The 12,806-nt window shown below is 46.5% G+C and overlaps 1 protein-coding gene across 1 annotated transcript in view; it reads left to right on the top strand.

The window, feature by feature from the left end:
• Window positions 1-1,123: 1,123 nt before the first annotated feature.
• The window catches only part of NOS2 (nitric oxide synthase 2), a 34,080-nt gene continuing 22,397 nt past the window's right edge, over window positions 1,124-12,806 (top strand). Inside the window, exons 1-8 of the mRNA XM_083587467.1 lie at window positions 1,124-1,204; window positions 4,357-4,558; window positions 7,818-7,893; window positions 9,327-9,440; window positions 10,073-10,221; window positions 11,188-11,350; window positions 12,301-12,392; window positions 12,478-12,619. Coding sequence (XP_083443593.1) covers window positions 4,419-4,558; window positions 7,818-7,893; window positions 9,327-9,440; window positions 10,073-10,221; window positions 11,188-11,350; window positions 12,301-12,392; window positions 12,478-12,619 — 876 coding nt within the window. The 5' untranslated portion in view covers window positions 1,124-1,204; window positions 4,357-4,418. The remainder of the gene's footprint in view (window positions 1,205-4,356; window positions 4,559-7,817; window positions 7,894-9,326; window positions 9,441-10,072; window positions 10,222-11,187; window positions 11,351-12,300; window positions 12,393-12,477; window positions 12,620-12,806) is intronic.

Genomic DNA, 12,806 nt, shown 5'->3' with positions numbered 1-12,806 from the left:
AGTAACCACTGGAAATGTGGAGATCTGAATTCATGATAGGAAAGATAAGAAATCAATAATGAATCGAAACCTGTCTGCTTCTCGTGGCATGGACACAGTTGTTGTGGCGTGGCGAACTCGAGAGACAATTCTTGCTGTGTGAGAACAGCGGTTAGTGGGGCATTTGTACTTCTTCGTTTTCATCTGGGAAGTGATGGAGGAAGCTTTGCAAAGCAGGCCAGGCAACAGAGAGAGAGAGAGAGAGAGAGAGAGAGAGAGAGAGAGAGAGAGAGAGAGACGGAGAGCTTTCTTAACTTATTTCAACTTTGCTTGAGAACTTCTCAGCTGGCTTCTTACACACAGACTGCTGCACCAGACTGCTTCATTTGTTGCGTATGCCCTTCCTAGGCTCACTTGTTCCAAAAATAGCATCAGGAGTGACCGTATTTCCTTATTTCACGATTCAGGGAAGTTTACGTGGAGGGAGGATGGACTCACTCACTCACACGTTGGGTGGGTTGGGTGTGTGTGTGTCATCTGAAGCCGACCGGACAAATTTCTCTCCTGGCAATGCTCACCAAAATTGAGGGGTTTTCCTCTTTGATTTTATTTGTTTATAATTGCTGCCACACTCATGTATTTCCCCCTTCTCAATTTGCATCTAGACGGGTATAAAAATGCATTTTGCTTTGCAGGTTGTCTGGATTTCAGAGTTTAGTTTCAGGGTATCTGGAGATTAGAGAGAGAGAGAGAGAGAGAGAGAGAGAGAGAGAGAGAGAGAGAGAGAGAGAGAGAGAGAGACTCTTCGTTTGCAAAGACCTTCTCCCAAATGACTGGTTAAAACAAAAACAAACAAAAAAATCACTCAAGGTAAGACAATTCCTTTTTGCTGACAGCTCAGTGATTATTCCAACTGGGGGAAAGGAGTCTTTCATTCCAGCTTCGCCAGTAGGGAGGAATAGCTGAGTCTGCCCTCTTGCTGGATCGCTGCAGAAACTTTGCCACAGTCCGGTCTGCTGAGGATTTGGCATTAAGGCTGAGATTCAGGAAACCAAACCATTCTTTGGATGCGCACCGGGGAGAAAACGAGAGATGAGTGGAGCACGCTAAATCTGGCAGGGAAGATCTAGGGATTCCAGCTGCTCAAGGCAGATGGCAGCCATCAGATACTGATTCACAGGTATCCTGCGGAGATTTAACATAACGAAGTCCCGGTTCAACAAAGGTAAATGATTTTTCAGCAGGAGAGATGGAAACAAAGACCTAGCTTTATTGCTAAAATGAAAAAAAAGTGTGGCATTTTGCTTGGGTTTTGTCCAAAGACCGCACATAGTCCTATTGGAATAAATTAATGTACAAACGGCTCCTAGATTGCAGTTATACTTAGGTTTTTTAAGTGATTTCAGTGAATAGGGATTGTACATGGAAATTGAGGTGGGGGTTAAACATAAGCCTTTATTGGGGGGGGGGTGTATCTTTCACCTAAAGCTTGAGCAATGCTCATTCTAGTTAAACCGTAGAAACATTGTTGAAATATTGTAGAACATCATCCTATCTCTTCGGGGTTTTTAAAAGGCAGCGGTGGGCCCAGTCCTGCAAAAACAAGGCTGCCACCCTAAGCCCAGTTTCTCTTGGCAGTAAACTCCACTGGACTCAAATGAGATTGACTTCTGCGCCTGCACAGTTCGGATTCTGTCTTACGCATTTGATTCCAGTGCTTCCAGGGAAAGTTTACTACGCACTTTCCTTAATCGTAACCATTCAGTTGTAGTGCATGGAATCTTGTAGCGTTAACGGCACGTGTTTAGTGAATGATTGCTCTGGAGATGAGAGGAATACTTATTTTTGATGTATTTAAATTGTTTACAGAATGCCTGGGGGTGAAGTAGGCAACCCCAGTCCTCTGTGCATATCTTGTTAGAAGTAATCCCTCTTCTGTGTTCAATGGGGCTTCCTTGATTTCAGCATGGGTGGGGAACCTCAGGGCCAGGCGTGGCCCTCCAGACCTTTCTATCCGGCCCTCAGAATTCACCTCCAGCCACATTCCCCACTAACCCTACTTTGCACCTCAGACTTCGCGTCTTTGAGCTGTAACAATGCCTCCCACTTGCCTGGCTGGAAGACAGTGATAGGGGTGGGAGTGTGGGTCAAAACTCTTGTGCAAAGGTAACATTTGCATTTGTTGGCCTGCCTTTTGCCTCTGGCCCCGCCCACTTCTGGCATGCAACCCTCAGAAAGTTGCCCAGAAGCGAATTCAGCCCTTGGGGTGGAGAAAGGCACCCTTCAGCTTAACACTGCAACCTGATTTTCTCAGGCTGAAGGTCTGAAATAGGCTCGCTTTTAGCTGCGCCATCACAGAGACAATCAGAGTTCATGGGCGTAGCCAAGATTTATGTTGCGGGGGGGGGGGGGGGAGAAGAGCAGGACACCCGTCTGTCATCCTCCTCCACCTGGTTCCGTCTGTCAGATTCAGAATGAAATGTCTCAATTTGTTTCAAATTTTGATTGTTTTATATTACTTTTTGTGACCCCCCCCCCCAGTACTCAGAAAAATCTGTCAGAATGTCCAGTCATTTGAAAACTAGGAAGTTAAATAAAAAATTAACACCAGGGAGTATATTTTGCAAAAATTACAAAGAATACAGCTTTTTCATTTCATTTTAAAAATCTAAACTAAAACAAGTTTTCTTGGATTTGCTGAAAACCTTTTCAGCACTTCTTTCTCAGTTTCCTCCTTTTTCCAGTGCAGTTTTTATGTGCGAACTCAGTAAGCAGAGCCCATGGAGATGTTCCCCTCAATGCAATCGTTTACCTTAGCCAGGTCTTTTACTGTACTCTCTGCAAAGTACTGAATGACCACTCTAGTGGCTCAGCAAGAGAGATAATGAGCAGAGCCTTTTTTGGTGGTAGAGCATTTCAATTTCAAATATTCAGATCATTCCTACTTTTAGTTAAGTATTTTTTATTTATTTACTTGATTTAGGGTGGCAGACGAGGAAGAGCTGTAGCTCAGTAGCAGAGCATCTGTTTGCATGCAGGTTTAATCCTGAACTGCATCTCCAGGTTGGGCTGGGAAATACTCTCTGCCTGAGACCTTCGAAAGCTTCTGCCAGTCAGGGTAGACAAGACTGACCTAGATGGACCCATGATCTGACTGGGCAAAGGGCCTCTGGCTAGGTTTCCATGTTCTAATTTTCACTGTGTGTAAGGACTGAACACTCAAATAGGGCTATTGTCTATCCTGCATCTGTGACCCATTGATTTCCTTGGGTGAGCCTAAATTCTGGTATTACATGAGAGGGAGAGACAAAAAATACTCTATCTCCATAACACAAACACACACACCTTCCCATTTTAATTAAGTTATCCAAAGTTAAAACAATTTCACTGCAAAAATAATTGCACGGCAAGCATTCTGTAATACATAATCTAAAGCCCTGTATAGGGAATGAGGAACCGATGGCCTTCTAGGGGTTGGACTACAACTCCCATTATTCCCAGCAGGATCAGTGGTCAGGCATGATGGGAGTTGTAGTCCAGGAACCTTGAGAAGACTACAAGTTCCCCCTCTCCGCTCTAAAAACTAAGAAGGCACCAAACATCTGCTTTTATTTCTGTAGCACTTAATAGATTACAATATGTCTCTACAGAAAGCTGAAGCAACAACAGACAACTTAAACAACCAGTATTACAAAAAAAAATCAGTAATGTATAAAAATTTTACATTAACACAAAATTACTAATAAATATGAAACAAAACCAGTTCCTTCTCCTTTAGACAAACCCTCTTCACCTCCTGGCTCTCACCCAGCATAGGAGTCAACTTCTAGGGTCCGAGGGAGCTTCACCCTCCCCAATAAAATATTTGATAGGACCCCCCCAAAAAAGCTGATGGGCAGTGCCATTCAAGTGGTGTGCGTGCACTGTGCCATGTGATCGATTATGCGGGGTGGGGCTTGCCTGCCCCTTCCCAATATTTAATTCAAGTTGGCACCCCTGTCACCCAGAATCTGGACAAACTCTCAGCTCCTCCACAAGAGTCTCACCTTGGGAAGAGTTCCTGCAAAGAGCTGACATCACCGCAGTTTCTCACTCTAGACGTGTGTTTTATGGCTGCCATACACCTGCGATTCGTCCGCTGAAAATGGCGTCCTGGCAGAATTTTTAAAAACCGTTTAAAAAGTCCGGATTTTCACTTCCTGAAACATGGCGACCTTGTTTTATGCGCAGGTCCAAGGTTGGTGGCTGCCTCCAGCTGTGTCCCATTCAACAGCCACTTTCCATACCCCATACAATTCTTCTTTAAATTTATGTCTATTATTTGCTTTTAAAAAAGGGCTATTCATCTGAACTTCCTTGTATGTGTTTCCTTTGCAGACAGGTGTCTACCTTGCACAGAGCAAAGTTTGTGAGCTGTGGAACACACACACACACCTGCTATGCAAAGGATGATGTGCCCCTTCCTTTTCAAGCCTCAAACCAGTAAGATTGAGTCCCAAGAAGGGAAGGATATCAACAACAACAATAACAACAGTAGCAGCAGCAGCAGCATGGAAAAAGCAACCGGGAACTTTCACAGGTGAGAGTGGTTCCTTCTCTCCTTCACTCATAACCACAACAACTTCACCTGGCGAAACTGACAGGCAGTAGATCCAGGAGAGGTGAAAAAGGAAATTCCTCTTCCTGCGATGCAAAATCGGCATAAGGATGTTACTGCTGTGTAATGGGCTACTGGCTCGGATTCTTTCAAAGGGAGTCAGATATATTCCCAAGTAGGGCCTGCGGTGCGAAATGCCATGTTTAGGGCTCCAGCCAGCCACACCCTTTTCAGAACACTCCATGCCAGCCTGCCAGCCATGACCTGAATCAAGACACTCCATTCCATTTCCTTGTCATGGTTTACCTTGCTTCCGCAGTCAAGTCAGCACTCCCTGGCTGTTGAGTATGCTCACTGAGCTCTTTGGGGCTGATGCTTATTTTGTTCTCAGCTTTCCCCATTCTTTTTTTTTTAAAAATATGTCTCCAAACCTGTACATGCCACCTTCTTGTCCCTAGATAGTTCTGTCCAGACGCATAAGGGCCAGCAGTCAAGAGAACTGAATTCGCTGTTGGTCTATATCAGAGGTGGCCAATGTGGTGATTGCAGCCAGCCAGCATAAATAAATGAATAAATGCTAATAGAACCTCCATGTTCAATGGAAGTGTGCTTCTGAAAGCCAGGAGAAGTTGCCTGCCTGTGAGTTTTCTTAAAGCATCTGATTGGCTGCCATGGGATGGAGGATACCAGACTCAATGGAGCCTCTAGGTCTGATCCACCAAGATGCTTGTCTGTTTCCTTCCTCCTTGAAGAGTAGGAGCCAATGATGGGGGAAAGCAAGTCCCAGGCAATGCCCAAGCAGAACTTCCCAATAAACCTCGAGAAGAGCAGCCGTTTCTTTGGATCACACTGGTGCAATGGGTACTTTTTATCTTTCTGACTCCTGCGCAGCCATGACATCAGACGAAGGTGATGCATCAGACAAAAGAGGGCTCCAAAGTGTGGCTAGCCTTTAAAGTTTATAGAATCATAGAACTGTAGAGTAGGAAGGGACCCCGAGGGTCATCTAGTCCAACCCCATGCAATTCAGGAAACTCAGCTAAAGCATCCATGACAGATGGCCATCCAGCCTCTGCTTAAAAACTTCCAAGGAAGGAGAGCCCACCACCTCCCAAGGGAGACCATTCCACTATCAAACAGCTGTTAGTGTCAGAAAGTTTTTCCTGATGTTTAGTTGGAGTCTCCTTTCTTGGAGTTTTCAGCCATGGGTTCGAGTCCTACCTTCCAGAGCAGGAGAAAACAAGTTGTTCCCTCTTCCATGTGACAGCCCTTGAGATATTTGAAGATGGCTATCGTATCTCCTCTCAGTCTCCCCCTTTTTCAGGCTAAACATAACCAGTTCTTTCAACCGTTCCTCATCAGGCTTGGCTTCCAGGCCCTCGATCTCTTTGTGTGTGTTTGCACTAACAGACCAACACAACTGGCTCTCTAATTTGCCAGCAAACGCATTCACCAAGCGGATCTCTTATCATAGGAGTCACCCACCCCGACTCAAGGACAGAGGATGCATCGATTTTGGTTCTCCCAGTTTCTCCTACATTGGGGATTGAACCTGGGTCCTTCTGCCTGCCAAGCAGCTGCCCAGCCGCTGAGCTACAGGCAGCCCTTCCATAAATAGTCTCCTGATCCCCAGCCAGCATCAAAGTGAAAAGGAAGAGAGAAGAGTTCAGGAGTCATCATTATACAGGAAACCAATTCTATGCAGGAAATCCACAGTTATTTTCCTAACGAGCTGTCAGTCCTCACTTCTTTTCAGAACCTTTCCTCCAGCCAATTCCCCAAAGCAGCCAGTTCTGTCCAGCACTTTCCCTCCCTTTGTTTTGCTGCTATAACTAGCCTGCTGCAAGATTATATTTGAAGCTGGTTGACGTGGGCCCTTTGTTTTACTCCTTGGGTGGCTCCTGATCGCAGCCAGCACCCCCTGGGAATCTCCTGCTTAAACTTCCCAATTTAACCTAAGCTTGGGAACCTTTCCCTGTTTACCAAAGTGGTATAGTACCAGCCTTGGCCATCTCAGAGTCCTCCCAATGCAGTGTTCTTCTAGCTTGATTCCTTTTGCAAATTTGCAAGCTGCTTTACAGCCTGAGGCCACTGAAGCAAGACCAAATACAAATGTCTGAGGTAGGGCCATAGCCCAGAGACAGGGAACTTGCTCTGCAATTAGAAGGTTCAATCCCCAATGGCACCTCCAAAGAGTGCTTGGAATGCCCTCTGTCTTCAACCCTTTGCTGCCAGTCAGTGTGGACAGTACTAAGCTGGATGGACTCTACAGTCTGACTTGGTAAAGGTAAAGGTAAAGGGACCCCTGACCATTAGGTCCAGTTGCGGACAACTCTGGGACTGTGGCGCCAATCTCGCTTTATTGGCCGAGGGAGCCGGCGTACAGCTTCCGGGTCACGTGGCCAGCATGACTAAGCCGCTTCTGGCAAACCAGAGCAGCGCACAGAAATGCCGTTTACCTTCCCACCAGAACGGTACCTATTTATCTACTTGCACTTTGACGTGCTTTCGAACTGCTAGGTGGGCAGGAGCAGGGAGTGAGCAACGGGAGCTCACTCCGTCGCGCGGATTCGAACCGCCGACCTTCTGATCAGCAAGCCCTAGGCTCTGTGGTTTAACCCACAGCGCCACCTAAATTCTAAAAACGACTAAAGCCGAATTCCGTAAAGCAACAGCTGTTCCCATAACCCTCCAACATTTCCCCAATGAAAACAGGGATGTCCTAAGGAAAAGCAGGACATTCTGATATCAAATCAGAAACCAGGACGACTTCTGTAAATCTGGGACTGTCCCTGGAGAACAGGGACACTGGGAGGCTCTGTGTTCCTACAGATGTACAATTAATATACCATAAATGACCGGGCCACACCTCGGGGGAAGCCTAAACAAAACAGTCAGATACTTAGCACCTGCAGGATTTCAGCAGGTAACTGATTCCAGAGGGTTGGAGCTGCAATGCTAAAAGCCTAGTTTCTAGTGCATACCACTACTACTAATAATTTTATTATTTATACCCCACTCATCTGTCTGGTTGCCCCAGCCACTCTGGGTGGCTTCCAACATATATAAAAGCCTTCAGATATCTTCTAAAAACAGATGTTCTGGACTACAAAGCAGTCAAGACTTCTGGGCAAGACTATTTTCCAGTATATCTGTGCCAAGGTGCCAAGATACTAAAGGCTGGCTTTCAGCGACATTTCCCCCTGACTCTTATGAAATCAATTCCTCCTTGTTCTTACAGCCTGGCAAAACGAGAAGTCGCCTTGTTAAATGGTCTAAGCAAGAAACCTGACGTGATCGCTGTAACGGCAAGAGAGGTGAGTTTAAATTTGGGGTGCCCTTATTCCAAAAGGCGTAAGACGTTACAGCCTTGATGCCATATGTATGGTGATTTGGGGGATGTGATGCATAGAGTGTCTGACTAGGATTTGAGTGGCCCAGGTTCTCATTCCTGCTGGGCAGAGAAGCCCAAGGAGTGACCCACTTTCCCTTAGCCTAAACGACCTCGCAGGGCTGTTGAGAGGATAACACGGGAGTCATGAGCCAAGTACACCAGCTTTTTGGGGAGATGAGCTGTTGCTCAGTGGGAGAGCACATGGCTTGGGCTCAATCTCTGGCTTGGATTGGGCAATTCCTTTCCCTCAAACACTGCATAGCCTCTGCCAGCCAGTTTAGACACTTCTGAGCTAGATGGACCAATGATCTTGTTCGGTACAAGGCAATTTAGAAAGAATACAATTGCAGAGTCGGAAGGGACCCCAAGGGACATCTAGTCCAACCCACGCAATGCAGGAATCTCAACGAAAGCATCCATGACAGCGGGCTTCTAGAATATGTTTCCTTTGGAAAGAGGTCACTGGGAACTTAGCAGCATTTTTTGGTTGGTTTTTCCACATACAGGTTGAGCACAGGTGGAGATTCACAGCACCAGTCACCCAAAAGACACCCTAAACTCTTCCAGAGTTTAGGCTGGTCACTCACTCCTAATCTAACCTACCTCACAGGGTTGTTGTGAGGATAAAATGGGGGAGAACCATATGCTACCCCTTCAACTTCGTTCAAGTGCTCCTGATAGCTCCATCAGTAGAGCATGAGACTCTTAATCTCAGAGTCATGGGTTTGAGCCCCACGTTGGGCAAAAAGATTCCTGCATTGCAGGGGGTTGGACTAGATGACCCTTGTGGTCCCTTCGAACTCTCCAATTCTCCTTCCATCTCCTTGGAGGAAAGTTGGGATGTAAATTAAATAAGTATATAAAAGGAAAAGGGACCCCTGACCATTAGGTCCAGTCGTGACCGACTCTGGGGTTGCGGCGCTCAACTCACTTTATTGGCCGAGGGAGCTGGTGTTTGTCCGCAGACAGCTTCCGGGTCATGTGGCGAGCATGACTAAGCCACTTCTGGTGAACCAGAGCAGCACACGGAAACGCCGTTTATCTTCCTGCCGGAGCAGTACCTATTTATCTACTTGCACTTTGACGTGCTTTTGAGGAACAGGGACCGAGCAACGGGAGCTCACCCCGTTGCAGGGATTCGAACCGCCAACCTTCTGATCGGCAAGTCCTAGGCTCTGTGGTTTAACCCACAGCACCACCCGCGTCCCTCAAATAAGTATATACATCAGTACATTTAGCTCTCTCTTCCTCTCGCTCTGCTGCCTTGCCTTTCCTGACTCTCACTTCAACTCGTCCCTTTCTTTAAAAGCATGACACCGTAATTTATTTTGTGTTTTTGCTTCCTTTCCTGAACAGAAACATTCCCCAAATGGTACCAAGCAAACGTCCCGGTGCCCGAGGCATTTAAACATCAAAAACTGGGAAACTGGGAGCAGCCTTCAAGACGCATTGCACTATCAGGCCAAAGAGGTAACACGATAGAGAGCTATATGGATTTTTTGTGGGTGCTCCTTCCTCCTGAGGGCCAGGGAAACCAATGCAACCTAGGGCTACATTGTCAGCAGTGGGCAGGGCTAAAGCCCAAAGTGGGTGGAGCCCAGAGCCCACGCCCACTTTGCCTGTCTGTCACTCGAGCATCCATGAGGCTGCTTTCTTGTGCTATGCGACAGGTGCAAAGCCTTGCTCCAGAGATTGGTGACACAACTGATGGGAGGGCCTTGGCTGGGTTTGCGTTGGGGATGGGTTCGAGTGGAGACTCCTATCCCGTTAGGGGCAATGGGGCAGTGCCCCACCTCTCTCAGTCTGCCGTCGGCTAGCCCACACTTGCCTCACTTAGAGCCAGTCCAGGGGGATCATGGCCCTGTCTGTCAGCTTCTCCAGGAGGCAGAATGAAATGGCATGGAATCACTTTGGAGAGGGACTTGGATGGTTTGAAAGGGAGCCCTTCACATGTTGTGGCAGCACATGCCCTCTTGCTCTTTAAGCATGGGAATTGTAATGTTGCAAATGTACTCAGGATGCGCACAGCTTCCCTCCACACTGCCGGCCATGGGTTTTATCCACCTGTTTCTCTCTCCCTCTTGCCGTTATGTTCGCTTCAGGTTCTTCACTGCAGGACCAAGGTGTGCCAGGGATCTGTCATGAACCCCAAAGGTTTGGTCAGAGGTCCCCGCAACGGGCTCACCCCAAGAGATGAATTATTACCTCAAGCAATAGAGTTCATCAACCTGTTTTACAAATCCTTTAAAGAGTGAGTGGTGGTTGTTGTTGTTTTGTTCTTCTTTGATCCCGCCTTTCAGACATCCTTTCCATTGTTCATTCACAAGGATTTGTGCTCCTAAATATCTCGTGGAACTTACATGCAGTGCCACTTTCAAAGCTCAAACTGCATCATTACCGATCACTGGGCACCCCGTAGCTCCCTGCTCAAATCCTTAACTTTTTAGGCCACAAATGTTCTGTTTTATTTTATTTTAGTCCCTCTTTTGTTGCGCCATCACACAAGAGTGCCCCACCAGAGGGCAATAATAATTTGCTAACTTACATACCACTTCTATATAACTGCCCTGATACCATCACACAAAAAACAAAAACAAATCATCAAAAAAAAAAGGATGTCTGGAGTATTTGATTAGTCTTTGCTGAACCCCTGATCTATTTTGTGTTTGAGGAACGTTATTAATGACTGGTAGTTCCTCAAAGCTGATCGGAGGGAGATGAACCCAGATTTTCTTACTGGTTCCCAAGGCTGAGCTTTCAATCATCTCTCCTGCTCCCAATTATCTCCATGAGTGATCCAGGTGGCTTTAAAAAATAATAATGAAAACCTGGAGTAATTTAAATTGACCATCTCCCTTCCACCAATTAATTTTTATGAAAGCAGTTTCTAATATCCAAGATCATTCTCATGCCCTGCTGATTGCTTCGGAGTCATTTCCCCCAAAATGAAAGCTAACAAGCTTCTTCTTTCATGGTGTCTTTTGCTGTAATGAATATTGGCAGCCATCAAAGAAAACCATGAAAGTTCAGAGTCCCAGATTCACTTCCCAGTTTGGGATAAGGGGAGGGGGGTCCTCTTGTCTCTGGGGTCTTTCCTGGAGAATTCCTTGTGCACCCAGCTGCATATGGCTATTCTTGCCCTCTCTTCTTTGAATTACATCAGCTCTAAGTGTTGTTATTCATTGTTTGCTGTTTCCTCTCCCACTCCACCTGCCAGGCCCAGAATAGAAAAGCACCTCGCGCGCCTTGAAACTGTGGCCCAAGAGATAGAAACAACAGGAACCTACCAGATGACTGGGGAAGAGCTCATCTTTGCCACCAAGCAGGCCTGGAGAAATGCTCCCAGATGCATTGGGAGAATCCAGTGGTCCAATTTAAAGGTGACTGGTTTGTCTGCAGTCGTGGGCTGGTGCGCATTGGGACTGGCAGGGAGGAAGGCAAGCAGGACCTAATAATTCCCCTCTTCCAGTTATCGCTGGCAGTGTCAATAACACATGAGAGTCTATGAGTAGGTTCTGAAGGACTGCCGTCACCCGTATCGACGTGGTTTAACAACCTACCCCTCTTCCCAGGGAACTCTGGGAATTGTAACTGTGGGGGGGGGAAGGGGTCTCCTCACAAGTCTCAGCACCCATAGCAAACTACAGTTCCCGGGGTTCTATGTGGAAAGACATGAGTAGATATTATAGCACTCAGCCATCCCAATGTAAGCAGAGCATCTTGCAATTACAGAAGTCATCCTGGCTTCAGATCTGACCCTGAAATGTCCTGTTTTTTGGTCCAGCGCTCTGGCATGAGTCAGCTGGTTCCTGTAAGAGCTCAGGATGAAAAAAAAGAGCATCTCAATTTGTATCACTCATATATTGGAGGGCATGACCTATAACAGTGCTTTTAAATGCACAGACATGGCCTTATAGGTCATGAGAGCCAGTGTGGTGTAGTGGTTAAGAGCGGTAGACTCGTAATCTGGGGAACCGGGTTCGCTTCCCCGCTCCTTCACATGCAGCTGCTGGGTGACCTTGGGCCAGTCACACTTCTTTGAAGTCTCTCAGCCCCACTCACCTCACAGAGTGTTTGTTGTGGGGAAAGAAGGGAAAGGAGAACGTTAGCCGCTTTGAGACTCCTTTGGGTAGTGATAAAGTGGGATATCAAATCCAAACTCCTCTTCTTCTTCTTCTTCTTCTTCTTCTTCTTCTTCTTCTTCTTCTTCTTCTTCTTCTTCTTCTTCGTCTCCTCTAAGGTTGCCACCATCTTCCTTTCATTGCCTTCTGAATTGTGTTGGAAAGCTAATTGACTTTGGTCATTGTTCCCAAATGTTGTTGCCTTTTAGGTCTTTGATGCCCGCAGCTGTACAACTGCCAAGGAGATGTTTCAGCACATCTGCCGCCATTTGGAGTATTCCACCAACGGAGGGAATATAAGGTATGAGCTCTTTTTTTCTTTCGTCCCGCTTGGGTCCTTAAGAAATTAAGGAGCTGGTTGGCATTCACTCTGTCTCTTGCAACAGATCTGCCATCACTGTCTTTCCCCAGAGGACGGATGGGATGCATGACTTCCGGATATGGAACAGCCAACTCATCCGATACGCTGGGTACCCAATGCCAGATGGCTCCATTGTGGGCGACCCAGCCAATGTGGAGTTCACACAGGTATGCAGGGGGAAACCAGGCACCACCAAAATACTGAAACAATAGCTGTCTATTAGCCTTTTGACAAATCTGGTAGTGATCTTGGAAGACAGCTTGCAGCAGTCAGTCACTTTCTATTAATGGCTACTTTAAAAAAAAATTTAAGCAATTTCAACATAACAAATTATCAAATCATATAATCACATAC

The sequence above is a fragment of the Podarcis filfolensis genome (genome assembly GCF_964270895.1).
Source record: "Podarcis filfolensis genome assembly, chromosome: 15".
Classification (NCBI taxonomy): domain Eukaryota; kingdom Metazoa; phylum Chordata; class Lepidosauria; order Squamata; family Lacertidae; genus Podarcis; species Podarcis filfolensis.
This window is presented reverse-complemented; position numbering and strand designations above follow the sequence as displayed.